Source organism: Pygocentrus nattereri, chromosome 23, assembly GCF_015220715.1.
Source record: "Pygocentrus nattereri isolate fPygNat1 chromosome 23, fPygNat1.pri, whole genome shotgun sequence".
In the NCBI taxonomy this organism is placed as follows: domain Eukaryota; kingdom Metazoa; phylum Chordata; class Actinopteri; order Characiformes; family Serrasalmidae; genus Pygocentrus; species Pygocentrus nattereri.
In genome coordinates this window covers 27,429,333-27,443,695 of record NC_051233.1, presented here as the reverse complement: position 1 = coordinate 27,443,695, position 14,363 = coordinate 27,429,333, and the positions used below count along the sequence as shown (strand labels likewise).

Here is a 14,363-nt window from a genome sequence, read left to right as displayed (position 1 = left end):
TCATATCATATCATGTATCATAGAATGTGCAACGGTTTTTATATCCCTGGTCAAATTTGATGATTATTAAGTTAAAATAAGTTAGTTTATCCTCTGTACTTAAATATGAACTCTTTCTTTTTGCATTTTTTTTCACGTTCTGTTGCAAATTTTCTGATAATTAACATATTGGAAAAAATAAAACATAAAATAAAAATGTGCCATATTTTTTTGTTCATTTATGTTTACTTTTACAACTGAGTAACCTATAAAACTGCAGTAGAACTTCTTAGTACATCCAGCATCTGTCGGTATAGGAACTGTCTGCAATTCACTGTTCTTCCTTTCGTCTAAAATAAGAAGTAATAAGGACTCAAATTTCAATTTTGACTTTTCCTCATCATTTGAACACAGGTGCCAGGTGTCCTTTACATTGTGTGGACATTTCATGATGAATGGGCCAATAAAAATGTTCCAAAATAGCTTGGAGTAAAACCTCTTTGCATTAACTTACATACAACTGAACATTTTTGTCCTCTCCTGTAAAGTTATAGTTTTTGGAGATACTTATTTTTCTTTGTACAGTGATGATGTATACATATACCTCTTTTAAAATAACCCTGTTTAGTAACTATTTTAAAATCAGCACAGTGTTTAGATTTACTCTAAAGAATAACTCAAGCACAGCTTCTTTACAAACACTGGAGTTTTGCTAAAGCCTGAGTAGACTGATAAATCACTATGATGAGTCAGTTATACTGAGCGTTAGTGACTGAACTGAACTGAACAGTCTCCTCAGTTCTGGACATGTTCACAAGTGTTAAGTTCATACTGAGCGTTATATTGAGTGAGTCAGTTATACTGAGTGTTAGTAAACTCTTTTGAGGGATGACTGAACTGAACAGTCTCCTCAGTTCTGGACATGTTCACAAGTGATAAGTTTATCTTTGGCATTGTTGATAAGTTTATCTTTGGCATTGTTGATAAGTTTATCTTTGGCATTGTTGATAAGTTTATTTTTGGCATTGTACTGGACTAGCACATATGTTCCCTGGCAAGTTACACGTTATTAAGTGAGAATCACACAGCTACACACTTTATCGTCAAATTAGCAAAAATGTGTTATTGAGATATGGCAAATTGTTGACTTAGGTCATGACAGGGCAGTGGGATTATGGGAGCAGCAGTGGACTGAACTTTTATCTCCATTTGAATGTAAGAATTTTTGACAAAACATAATAAGAGAATTATTACATGAAGAAAACTGCCAACCAGACATATCGAGGCACAGTGTGAATCCAATACATACAGAATTTCCTCTGTAGGTTTATAGGTTTTGTAATGGAATATGCTACTGAATACATTTAGGGCAATGTATTCTGTGCTCAGCCATCACTGACTCTTTCAGTATTTTGCCCAACCCTGTGTGTCTGTTACTATCATTGCAATCATACTAAAAAATAATAATGCTGCTGAATGAATATCATGTAAATAATACAATCACCAGTGATTAGTGCTTAATTCATGAACAAAACTGAAATTTCAAATGAAAATTTGTCATAGATTATAGCATAGCATAAATTAGCATAAATTAGACTGGTGTTTAATGTGAGGTGGTTGTATTGGACAATAAAGCTGAACAGTGTAATCCAAATACACTGACATGTCTGGTTTGGGATGCTGCTATAGTGATGTTTGTAGAGCACCTGAATTCTGTGAAACGAGCGTTTATTTTGACGATATAAGGTTTACATTCGCTGCCGTGACACTGCAACAAAGGCAAAAAAGTCCCGCAGGTAAACTTTTGAGACTTGACAGTTATGCTAAGCAAAAGTGATTTCATATAGTCAATCAGCTGATAATTTGCCAGAGACAGTGTACTGAACAGTTCAGGGCCAATATAGCAATTTGTCAGGGCAATAATAATAATTGTGTTTGAATATTTTAAACAAAGAAAGTATTTTAATGAACTGTAATTGTTAAGGTGGCTTGCTGAGGAGCTTTTTGAGTGTGTGTGTGTGTGTCTCTGTGACCCTGGGCCTGATTAAAGGTTAGAGAGAAACAGTTCTGGGAGGACACTACCATTAAAGCAGAATTTTCTTTCTAATTCGGCTGATAGTCTTAAGAGCTTACAGAATACTCTGGAACTTAAGCTCTCTGAGCCTGTCGTCGCCAGCATGAACCTGCACAGCACACCTACCTTCACCAACACTCACCAACACATTTACAATATGTGCATGAAAAAGTTTGAACACCCTCAGCTGTGTATATCTTTCACTGATTTTCTAAGTTAAAATAAGTTGTAATAATACTATTTATTTGTAGAGGTCAACATATTGGCAAAAACTAAAACATAAAATTTAAAATGTGCCACATTTTATATTGATTTTTTTCAATATGTTAAATTCAGCAATCACTTAGAAAATCACTTAGAAAATCATTTGACCCGAGGTGCTCAAACGTTTGCATACAACTACATATACGTTCATAAATCCATCCATCCATCCATTTTCTAAGCCGCTTCTCCGTCAGGGTCATAAATCTAATAAGTTATATATAACTGTACAACTTAAAATATATATATTACTCTAATAATTTATGTATAACTTATTTATTTATATATAACAAGCCACCAATACCAATATCAGACTTCTCTGAGTCATATGCTGATCTTCAGCACTCAGTTTAAATTAAAAAGCCCATATCTTACAATCATCGTTTCATTAGGTCCATTTTTGTGGGATTATGCACAAAAAACACTCATAATTAATTTTTACTTGATAATGATTTCAACCTCTCTTTTCCCTTAACAGGCTGCCTTTAAGACTCATACAGTCTATAAAGTAAATCTTCATGGTTTGAGGTACTTACACAACCCTGTAGATTCCATTCGAGATGCTGTGTTTACTGTGTCCCCAAACAGACAATACCGAGGCATAGTCAAGCCCACCACTCCAGCTACTACTGGACCTGTTACATACACATACATCAAATCATCAGTCAGTACAGAATGGTAATAACTGCCAGTGTAAGGTTTACATTATGAAATGTACACGATGAAATAATATTGATAACATTTTGATTACAATATGACCACAGATTGGTCCATGGCAGTGCTCTGCTGCAGTACAGCATGCTCTGTGTTAATGGGTTTGTGCTAATGAGTGTAGGGGTGGGGGTGGGGGGGCTGGTGTGTAATTGGATGAGGCAGTTAATTGGATGTTGCCTGGGATTGGCATCGCACTTAGAATGCACAACCATCAGAGGATAAAGAGGGAAAAAAGAAGGGTTGGAATTTTTTGTTGTCGTATGTATTAGTATGTAGTAGTAAAAGTGTTGAGACAGTAAAGTAAAACAGGCTGTGCTGCATATTCTTCACATAGGTAGTTCAGTTTAAAAGATTAAACTAGATTTAGTCTTTACATGTAGTTTTTTTTTGTTTTTTGCAGTCCCATGATTTCACCTCAGAATAAATATTAGGAAAAATAATTAAGCAAATGTAACATAGTGAGGTTTTGCCAACTAGGAAGGAAAACGTATTTATTTGCATATTACTAAGTTGGCATGACATTAAATTAATTAAATTGGCCTTTTTTTACCCCATAGGAATGAAATGTTAAAACTTCAAATCCAGCTGCCACAAATTGTCATAAAGGGCATCCTCACCCTTTATACATACATACTGCATCACAATCCATTGTAACCAATACATATTCACATGCATACTAGCACATATATGTACACACGTTTTTGCATTGCTCTGTGATACCATAGCAGCGGCACAGCAACATCTAGGCAATCATCTGAGATGCCATAGCATTGGCCGAAACACCTTTCTAACCACTAATGATTATATATAGAAATGGCCTAGCAGCACCTTAGCAACCACCTGTGGTAGCACAGCAATGGTATAGCAAAACCTTAACAACCACCTGGGATAGCACAGCAATGGTACAGCAAAACCTTAACAACCACGTGTGGTAGCACAGCAATGGTACAGCAAAACCTTAACAACGACCTGGGATAGCACAGCAATGGTACAGCAAAACCTTAACAACCACCCAGGATACCATAGGAATGGTATTGCAAAACCTTAACAACCACCTGGGATAGCACAGCAATGGTATAGCATAATCTTAACAACCAAATAAAATGCTAATAAGCTTCTTATGGATCGCTGCAATTTGCAAAAACAACATCCAGGCACCAAAATGTGGATTTGCAGTTGCCATTTTTTGTGCCAGGTATGCTGGATTTGGGGTAAAATCACACCACACGTTATATACTGTTATATACCGTGTTGATGACTCATCAGTTAAATATTTAGCATCTTTCATTTTCATTTATATTCTGTGTAACCTTAGTTTTTGTCAGCATTGATTTCAACTGCCTTTAATTTATGCACAAAATCACGTTTCATTCCCAGTTTTGCCATTTCCCCTAATAAACGCAGAATGTTTTGTCACTCAGTCTGACTGAGGGGGTTTATTCTGGCGGGACAGTGACGTCAAGGTACACCCTCTATTTTTGGGATTTACTTTACATATTACTTAATCAAGTACCTAATAAGCTACAACCCCTTAACATCTCAGACTTATTACATACTAAGGTTTATTATTTAGTAACTACAGGGACTTTAGTGTGAACTGGTTGAGCTATTCTTAGGTTATAGACGTGTGTAATAAAACTTTGGGCCCACCCTGCCCATTTATGGGGGTGCTTTTTGTTTTTGCATGAAAGTTTTATCAGCCTGATTGACAGGCTTGGGCATTCCTTTTATCATGTCATGTGAGGCTTCAGGTCATTTTTTTTGATACTGTGTGTCTGAGAGAAAGAGAGATAGCGACTAACCGGAGTGGAGTCCGATGCGGATTCTGACTTTAACGGTGGGCATGTGTCTCATCCTGAATGTCCCGATGCAGGACAAGATGTCCAGAGACATGTTGGCCATCTCCGCAGCGTGCCGGTTGCCATTGCGGCTGGGGACTCCAGAGGCGACCATGTACGCATCACCAATGGTCTCCACCTGTCAGCCCAAACACAGGTGACAGGTGAAAAACACACAATAAGGCATATTTAAATGGATCGCTAAGTCCAATCAAATTCTGATTCTTTGTTAAGGACTTTTTAAAACTACTGCCCTCTATTTACGTGACATAAAGGGAGATTATCCACAACTTGCTATTGCTATAGATGCAAAGTAATACAACAGAATTTTATTGTAAGCCATTTCGGGCCATTTCTATTGGTCCGTTCATCTTGAAATTTTAACACAACATACACCAACCAACCACTTCGATAAGTGCCACTACTTGTTTCTACACTTTTTGTCCATTTTATCAGCTTTGTAGCTCTATAATTACAGGCTGCAGTTCATCTGTTTCTCTGCATACTTTGTTATCCCAATTTTACTTTGTTCCCCGATGGTCTGGACCCCCACAGAGCTGGTATTATTTGGGTTGTGGACGTGGTGGTGGACATGATGTTAGCATGTAAGTGTGTGAGCCTATCCACTCACTGTCCACTCTATTAGACACTCTTACTTTGTGGGTCAACCTTCTAGATGTAAAGTCAGACAATTGCTATTTTGTTGCTGCACAATTTGTGTTGATCATCCTCCAGTCCTTCATCAGTGGTCACAAGACGCTGCCCACAGTACACTGCTGGTTGGACTTTTTTGTTTGGTGGACTTTTCTTAGTCCAGCAGAGGCACTGAGGTGCTTAAAAACTCCAGCAGCATTGCTGTGTATGATCTACTTATACCAGCATAACACACACTAACACAACACCACCACATCACTGCAGTGCTGAGAATGATCCACCACCCAAATAATACCTGTGCTGTTGTGGCCCTGTTAGCACCTGAAGCATTAACATTTTCTGTGTAGTAACAATCCGGTCCTGTTTAAAGGGCTTTGCCGATGAAATGTGTTTAGGACACAGAGGGCCAGCTCTGATTAGGTGACTGGGACGTACCTTGTAGACGTCGTGCATGCCAATGATGGAGTCGAACAGTGTGTAGAGGTCATTGAGCAGGTCCACTACTTCGATAGGATCACTCAGGGCTGAAATGGTGGTAAAGCCCACGATGTCACTAAAGTAAAGCGTGGCCTCAGAGAAATGCTCCGGCACCACAGGCTTGCCTGTCTTTAGAGCCAGAGCCACTGACCTGGGTGAATACATGAGTGTCAATGAATGTAATCAAACAAGAATCAACAAAACAGGTTATTTCACTAGGGGCACTTTTTGCATGTGACTGCGTGTCTGTTGCTCTCAGGATGTGTGTGTATGTGGGTGAGACTCACTTGGGCAGCATCTGGGCCACCAGGGCATCAGTTTTCTGCCTCTCCACTTCCAACTCTTCCGTCCTCTCTCGGATCAGATCCTCCAGGTTAGTGGAGTACTGCTCCAGCATGCGCAGCATGGAGTCTATGATGTTTGTCTTTTTTCCTTTACTTATGGTCTTAAACTACACAGAGATGCCCAGAGGCCCAAGAGGAAGAGAGAGTTGGAGTTAGGATGGCACAGAAACAATAATGGAACATGTTATTATCACATCATTTTCACACATTGTAAAGAACAGCTGCTCTGTTAAAAATGACATACAAAAATACTGTGATCATATATCATATGTGTGAAATTATTGTTTCATAGAGACATTTGTGTGCAATACATATGGGGCATTATTCTTACATGTAGATACCTACATATACACTATATTGCCAAAAGTATTCGCTCGTCTGCCTTCACACACATATGTACTTGAATGACATCCCACTCTTAATCCACAGGATTTAATATGATGTTGGCCCACCCTTTGCAGCTATAACAGCTTCAACTCTTCTGGGAAGATTTAGGAGTTTTAGGAGTGTGTTTAACAGCTGCTCTGTTAAAAATGACATACAAAAATACCGTGATCATATATCATATGTGTGAAATTATTCTTTCATAGAGACATTTGTGTGCAATACAAATACTGTGATTAGAAATGAGCAGAGCAGAGGGACAGTGATTAGAAATGAGCAGATCAGAGGGACAGTGAAGGTGGAGCAGTTTGGAGATAAAGCCAGAGAGGCCAGGTTGAGATGGTTTGGACATGTGTTGAGGAGGAATAGTGGATATATTGGTCAAAGAATGTTGGAGATGGAGCTGCCAGGTAGAAGGAGAAGAGGTAGACAACAGAGAAGGTTTATGGATGTAGTGAAGGTGGACATGGAGATGGTAGATGTAAAAGTAGAGGAGGCAGTGGATAGGGCAAGATGGAGGCAGATGATCCGCTGTGGCGACCCTTAAAGGGAACAGCCGAAAGAAGAAGAAGGAGTGTGTTTATGGGAATTTTTGACCATTCTTTCAGAAGCGCATTTGTGAGGTCTTGAGCTGATCTGAAGGCCACATGACGTTTGGAGCTCTGTAGTAATTAACTCTGCAGAAATTTGGTGACCTCTGTGCACTATGCGCCTCAGCATCCGCTGACCCTGCGCTGTCATTTTACGTGGCCTACCACTTTGTGGCTGAGCTGCCATCATTCCCAATCGCTTCCACCCAATCGCTTTATAATACCACTGACAGTTGACTGGAATATTTAGTAGCAAGGAAATTTCACGACTGGACTTGTTGCACAGGTGGCATCCTATCACGGTACCACACTTGAATTCACTGAGCTCCTGAGAGCAACCCATGCTTCCACAAATGTTTGTAGAGGCATTCTGCAGGCCTAGGTGCTGGGTTTATTCATCTGTGGCCGTGGAAGTGATAGGAACACCTAAATTCAATAATTTGGATGGGTGAGTGAATACTTTTGGCAGTCTAGTGTATATCGTATTATTTTACTTATAGATTCTTACATATGGGACATGGGTTAAAAAAAATTACAAAAAAACAATGTATAAAGAAAAATTGTCTGTATGTACCTGTCTAAAAATCTCCTCAAATGTGGGCCTGAGGTCAGGGTCTTCACTCCAGGACTGCTTCATTAACTGGATCACTTCTAGTGGAGCCTCATCCACTGATACACTTGGTCGGCACAGAGGAGGAGGAGAGCGCACCTTATCTACAATCTCTGCTCACACACAGAAACATACACACAGATGCACACACAGATAAAGAATTACAGCTCTTACAGACACCACCACAGTGTGTTGAATGGTTATTGTCTGTAGGCTTATAACTCCATTCCAGTCCATGATGGCTTAAATACACACAAGTAGTGTTTTTGTGTGTTTGTATGGGCATGTTAGTGTGTACAGTTCTATGGAAAAGTACAGAATCCTGTACATTAGCAAATAAATTGAAACTGTGCAGTACAGAAAATGCCATATTTAATTGTGTTAGGAGGTTAACATTATTTGACTGGGTTTAAAGTTTTACATACTCTATGTTGTATGTACCCCTCCCATCGACCCACCACCAATGGGAGGGGCAGTAGTAGGGGTTCGGTGCTTTGTGGATCGGGCAGTGTCTGAAGGCGTGGGCCTTGGCGTTCTGATCCTCGGTTGCTGAAACTGGCTTTTGGAACTTGGAACGTTACCTCACTGGCGGGGAAGGAGCCTGAGTTGGTGCGCGAGGTTGAGAGATACCGGCTAGATATAGTCGGGCTCACCTCAACACACAGCTTGGGCTCTGGGTCCAATCTCCTTGAGAGGGGCTGGACTTTATTCTTTTCTGGAGTTGCCCATGGTGAGAGGCGACGGGCAGGTGTGGGCTTTCTCATAGCCCCTCGACTCGGTGCCTGTATGTTGGGGTTTTCTCCGGTGGACGAGAGGGTAGCTTCCCTACGCCTTCGGGTTGGGGAACGGGTCCTGACTGCTGTCTGTGCTTATGCACCGAACAGCAGTTCAGAGTACCCAGCCTTCTTAGAGTCCTTGGAAAGGGTGCTTGAAAGTGCTCCTCCTGGAGACTCTATTGTCCTACTGGGGGACTTTAACGCTCACGTGGGCAATGACAGTGAGACCTGGAGGGGTGAGATTGGGAGGAATGGCCTCTCTGATCTGAACCCGAGTGGTGTTCAGTTTTTGGACTTCTGTGCAAACCACAGTTTGTCCATCACGAACACCATGTTTGAACACAAGGATGTCCATAAGTGCACATGGCACCAGGACACCCTAGGCCGCAGTTCATTGATTGACTTTGTAGTCGTGTCATCGGACTTGCGGTCATGTATTTTGGACACTCGGGTAAAGAGAGGAGCTGAGCTGTCAACTGATCACCACCTGGTGGTGAGTTGGTTCAGGTGGTGGGGGAAGATGCCGGTCAGACCAGGCAAGCCCAAACGTATAGTGAGGGTTTGCTGGGAACGTCTGGCAGAAGAACCTGTCAGATTGATCTTCAACTCACACCTCCATCAGAACTTTGACCAGATATCGGGGGAGGTGGGGGACATAGACTCAGAATGGGCCATGTTCCGTTCCTCCATTGTTGAAGCGGCTGACTGTAGCTGTGGCCGTAAGGTAGTTGGTGCCTGTCGGGGCGGTAATCCTCGAACCCGGTGGTGGACACCCCAGGTGAGAGATGCCGTCAAGCTGAAGAAGGAGTCCTACCGGGTATGGTTGGCCTGTAGGACACCAGAGGCAGCTGGCAGGTATCGACAGGCAAAGCGATCTGCGGCTTCAGTCGTCGCCAAGGCAAAAACCCGTGTATGGGAGGAGTTTGGTGAGGCCTTGGAAAGTGACTTTAAGTCGGCTCCGAAAAGATTCTGGCAAACCGTCAGGCAACTCAGAAGGGGAAAGCAGTGTGCCACTAGCACTGTATATAGTGGAGATGGTGTGCTGCTGACTTCGACTGAAGACGTCATTGGGCGGTGGAAGGAATACTTTGAGGACCTTCTCAATCCCACCGACACATTCTCCAGTGAGGAGGCAGAGTCTGGGGACATGGGAATAGGCTTGTCCATTACTGAGGCCGAAGTCGCTAAGGTAGTTAAGAAGCTCCTTGGTGGCAAGGCTCCAGGGGTGGATGAGATCCGCCCTGAGTTCCTCAAGGCTCTGGATGTTGTGGGGCTGTCTTGGCTGACACGCCTTTTCAACATTGTGTGGACATCGGGGGCGGTGCCACTGGATTGGCAGACTGGGGTGGTGGTGCCTCTTTTTAAAAAAGGGGACCGGAGGGTGTGTTCCAACTACAGGGGAATCACACTCCTCAGCCTCCCTGGCAAGGTCTATGCAGGGGTACTGGAGAAGAGAGTCCGGCTTATAGTTGAACTTCGGATCCAGGAGGAGCAGTGCGGGTTCCGTCCTGGTCGTGGAACACTGGACCAACTTTTCACCCTCTCCAGGATTCTGGAGGGTTCATGGGAGTTTGCCCAACCAGTCCACATGTGCTTTGTGGATCTGGAGAAGGCATTCGACTGTGTTCCCCGGAGTATTCTGTGGGAGGTGCTTCGGGAGTACGGGGTACATGGCTCTTTGCTACGAGCCATTCAGGCCCTGTACAAACAGAGCAGGAGTTTGGTTCGCATGGCCGGCAGTAAGTCAGACTTGTTCCCAGTGAGAGTTGGACTCCGTCAGGGCTGCCCTTTGTCACCGATTCTATTCATAATTTTTATGGATAGAATTTCTAGGCGCAGTCAAGGGATGGAGGGTGTCCGGTTTGGTGACCTCAGGGTCACATCGCTGCTGTTTGCAGATGATGTGGTCCTATTGGGGACATCAGGCCTGAGGTGGAGAGCCCTCTCTGGGTCGGGGATAGGCTCTTGCCTCAAGTGGAGGAGTTCAAGTATCTCGGGGTCTTGTTCATGAGTGATGGTACAAGGGAGCGGGAGATTGACAGGCGGATTGGTGCTGGGTCAGCAGTGATGCGGGCTCTTTACCGGTCTGTTGTGGTAAAGAAAGAGCTGAGCCATAAGGCAAGGCTCTCGATTTACCGGTCGATCTACGTTCCCACCCTCACCTATGGTCATGAGCTTTGGGTAATGACCGAAAGAATAAGATCGCGAATACAAGCGGCCGAAATGAGTTTCCTACGCAGGGTGTCTGGGCTCTCCCTTAGAGATAGGGTGAGAAGTTCGGTCATCCGGGAGGGACTCGGAGTAGAGCCGCTGCTTCTTCACATCGAGAGGAGTCAGCTGAGGTGGTTCGGGCATCTGGTTAGGATGCCTCCTGAACGCCTCCCTCGGGAGGTGTCACAGGCAAGTCCACCTGGGAGGAGACCCCGGGGAAGACCCAGGACACGCTGGCGTGACTATATTGCCCAGCTGGCCTGGGAGCGCCTTGGAATCCCCCTTGGAGAGCTAGTGGAAGTGGCTGGGGAAAGGGAGGTCTGGGCCTCATTGCTTAGGATGCTTCCCCCGCGACCCGAACCCCGGAGAAGCGGAAGCTAATGGATGGATGGATGGATGGATGTTGTATGTATGTGTGCTTGAGACTGACTGGGACTGGATGCCATTATTATTATTTTTCTAAGGCAATACCTATGACCTTAATTTTAATTAGATTCCTGAGCAATACTTTCTCGATGCCTTCTTTAAAAAGACCAACTGAAAGTGGGTGTGGCTTAAATTAGAAATTAGTGAAAAGTGCTGGACATTGGTGTATTTACTATGGATGGAATTAGCCAGACTAATCAAGTAGCGCTGACAGTAATAACATGATGCAAAACACAATTTAGATAGCCAATCAAACATCTTGATTTTGGAACAAGCATGCTCATTGGCTCACAGATGCTAAGACTCACTACTTAGGTATTCAAACTTACAGAATGTTTTGATACCCAGTAGTATGTAATCATTCATCTGGTATCATAAAACTGTTGATTTTTTAAAAAATGGGCAAAAGACATTAATTCATCGCTATAAATGACAATTACACTACAACAATGGTGAGCAAACTGATATGAGGTGCAGTACTAAAACCTGTGAGGAGAACATTTGACTAAACTTAACTCAAAAAAGCTGTGAAGGCAGTTAAATTTAAGTTGACACATTTTTTGTTCTGTTTTTCTAAACGTGTTAAAAGCACATGCTGAAAATCATCTGTCCTAAAGATGGTTTGAACCCAAAGGTTTAAACGTCAGTTTTTTGCAAACATTTATTACATTTTCACTTATTTGAAGCATTTTTAAAAGCATCATGTGTATGAGTGTAGGTGTAGACCTTGTGGAGGCATGTCCAGCATGCAGAAAGGAGTGCTGCGGGAGATGACTTCCTGCATGATGATGGAGAAGCTGTAGACGTCTCCCTGGTACGTGCCTGTCCTCCTCAGCTTCACACTGCGCAGCAGCTCTGGAGCCGTCCACAACTGGTCTGTATGGAGAGAGAAAGACAGGGAGAAAGTTATGTAATACTCTTATAAACATGCATGCACTGGAATCACACTGCACTCTGTAAACCTACAACTTTAAAGTTTGGATCAAAAACACCGCCCACTTACCCCAAATGTAGATTATTATATTAGATTCTTTAGGTTTGCATGGAGCTTTGACACTAATAAAACTAACATAAAATAGAAGCTAATATCCCACCAATTAGCATAGTGCAAACTGCATGCCTTAATCATCACACACTTGCCTCGATTGTTCAGTAATCTCAAATAGACTTGCTTTTGTGGGTACTGACACTGGATGTCATGCTCATGTCTAATAAAATGGATAGAACCACACATTTTGGACCCGCATTTACCTCATAGAACAGAAGACAAGGGGATAATTGAAGCTGAGAGTTGCCCTGCAAAGCCTGAACTTAATTAAAAGTCAGAGGCATCAGGTTAGGTTTTTCAAGCCACATCATACATATAGGCTCAGAAAGAAGGTCTGCCTCGAGATTTAGGTCTACAAATCAACATTAAACTGATGAAGATACGATGACAATAGTCAATACTTCATTTATATGCTCAGAGGACATGCCATTTACCAAGTTTTGACTTTGAGAAGTTTTCTCTTTGAGTACTCTTTCAACTCGCAACCACCAGATTCATCCACTCAGGGAAGGGGTCTGAAGCACAGTCTACTTTATGAAATGTTCTTCTGCAATGTGCACTTACACACTTTCATCCGAGATCTCAAAATCCCAAAGATATATATAGTGTAACTTTAAATAAACCAGATTTTTTGCCACACTGTTCTTTTAATTCATTAGATCTTAACTAAAGTCTTCACATAGCAAATTCTAAGCAACAACTGCTCTCAGATTCCCACATATTATCCTTATAAGTAATCAATAAAATATGGAAATACTGAAATTAAATTGGTTAATTCAGGACAATTATGGTAAATGTAATGCTTTAATGTTTGTTTTTGTTTTTATGTTTTATGGTCCATGTGGCCCATAATGGTAAAAAGCTCTGTATCTTACCCTCTGGTGTGCTGTCATCCAGAGAGAGGATGTTCTGGGAGTTCATGATTTCATTCAAGCCATAATCCGTCACTTTCAGAACAAACCGACCATCCACCACACAGTTCCGAGATTTCAGACGGCCATGAATGATGGCCCGATGGTGCAGGTACTTCATTCCCTGAAAGAGAAGGGAAAGATGAAAAATGAATGCTGGTGAACATAAAGTGAGTGTTCTCCAAGAATATTTATATATATGAGCAACTCTTAACATTATTATTGTTTTATTTTCTAAGTTTATTCCAGTTTTACAGGAATTTTTTTTTTTTTTCATCAAATCTACATAGAAAACAAAGCTTTGGCTTAATTTAATGAAATGTAGATGTGGCAGTTTAATTGTAACAGCAACAACCAATGTGACTTGGCCATGCTCAAAATCAGCGAATTCTAAAGAATACTTATTACTTCTTGGAAAAGTAATCTTACCACTCATTACTTTACTCCTAAGTTACTGTATAACACCTATACCAACTGAAAAGTGCAGGGAACTTTATTTTAAAAGAAACAGGCCATCACAGTAAAAGACATGTCACTATTTTTAAAAAGAAAAATATAATATAAATGGAGTTTATACTGAAATAGTGTACTTGTACTTTTAGGACTGATCGCACAAAGTTTGAGTGCAGCTTTCAGCACCTTAGCAACCACCTGGGAAACCACAGCAATGGCCTAGTGACACGTTGGCAACCACCTTTGATAACATAGCAAAGGCATAGCAACATTTTAGCAACCACCTGGGAAAACATAGCAACAACCTAGCAACACACTTGCAACCATGTGAAATTACTATATAAACCTGAAATTATACATATAAAATTAAAAAAACATCTACAGCTGTCTAGAACTTTTCAAACATTTTTGGCTGGCTTTGTTCAGTCAGAAAGGGATTTCTAGTTAACATTGTTCTCCATATATATATATATATATATATTTATATATTAGTAATTGTATAGTATTTTTTGCTATGGGAAAAATTAAAACAAGAATCATATTACTGCAACACATCACTTTGAAATACTTTACCCTCAACAATGCTTGAAATATAAGTCTTTTCCAGTAGCTC

General features: G+C 41.6%; 1 protein-coding gene across 2 annotated transcripts in view; it reads right to left on the bottom strand.

Annotated features, from left to right (window-relative positions):
• Window positions 1-14,363, bottom strand: part of gucy2d (guanylate cyclase 2D, retinal) — a 41,464-nt gene that overhangs the window by 3,864 nt on the left and 23,237 nt on the right. For both annotated transcript variants that reach the window (XM_017700467.2, XM_017700476.2), the window contains 7 exons: window positions 13,262-13,421; window positions 12,065-12,214; window positions 7,890-8,038; window positions 6,285-6,448; window positions 5,956-6,148; window positions 4,831-5,005; window positions 2,851-2,949 (listed from right to left, as the gene is read on the bottom strand). In XM_017700467.2, coding sequence (XP_017555956.1) covers window positions 2,851-2,949; window positions 4,831-5,005; window positions 5,956-6,148; window positions 6,285-6,448; window positions 7,890-8,038; window positions 12,065-12,214; window positions 13,262-13,421 — 1,090 coding nt within the window. The remainder of the gene's footprint in view (window positions 1-2,850; window positions 2,950-4,830; window positions 5,006-5,955; window positions 6,149-6,284; window positions 6,449-7,889; window positions 8,039-12,064; window positions 12,215-13,261; window positions 13,422-14,363) is intronic.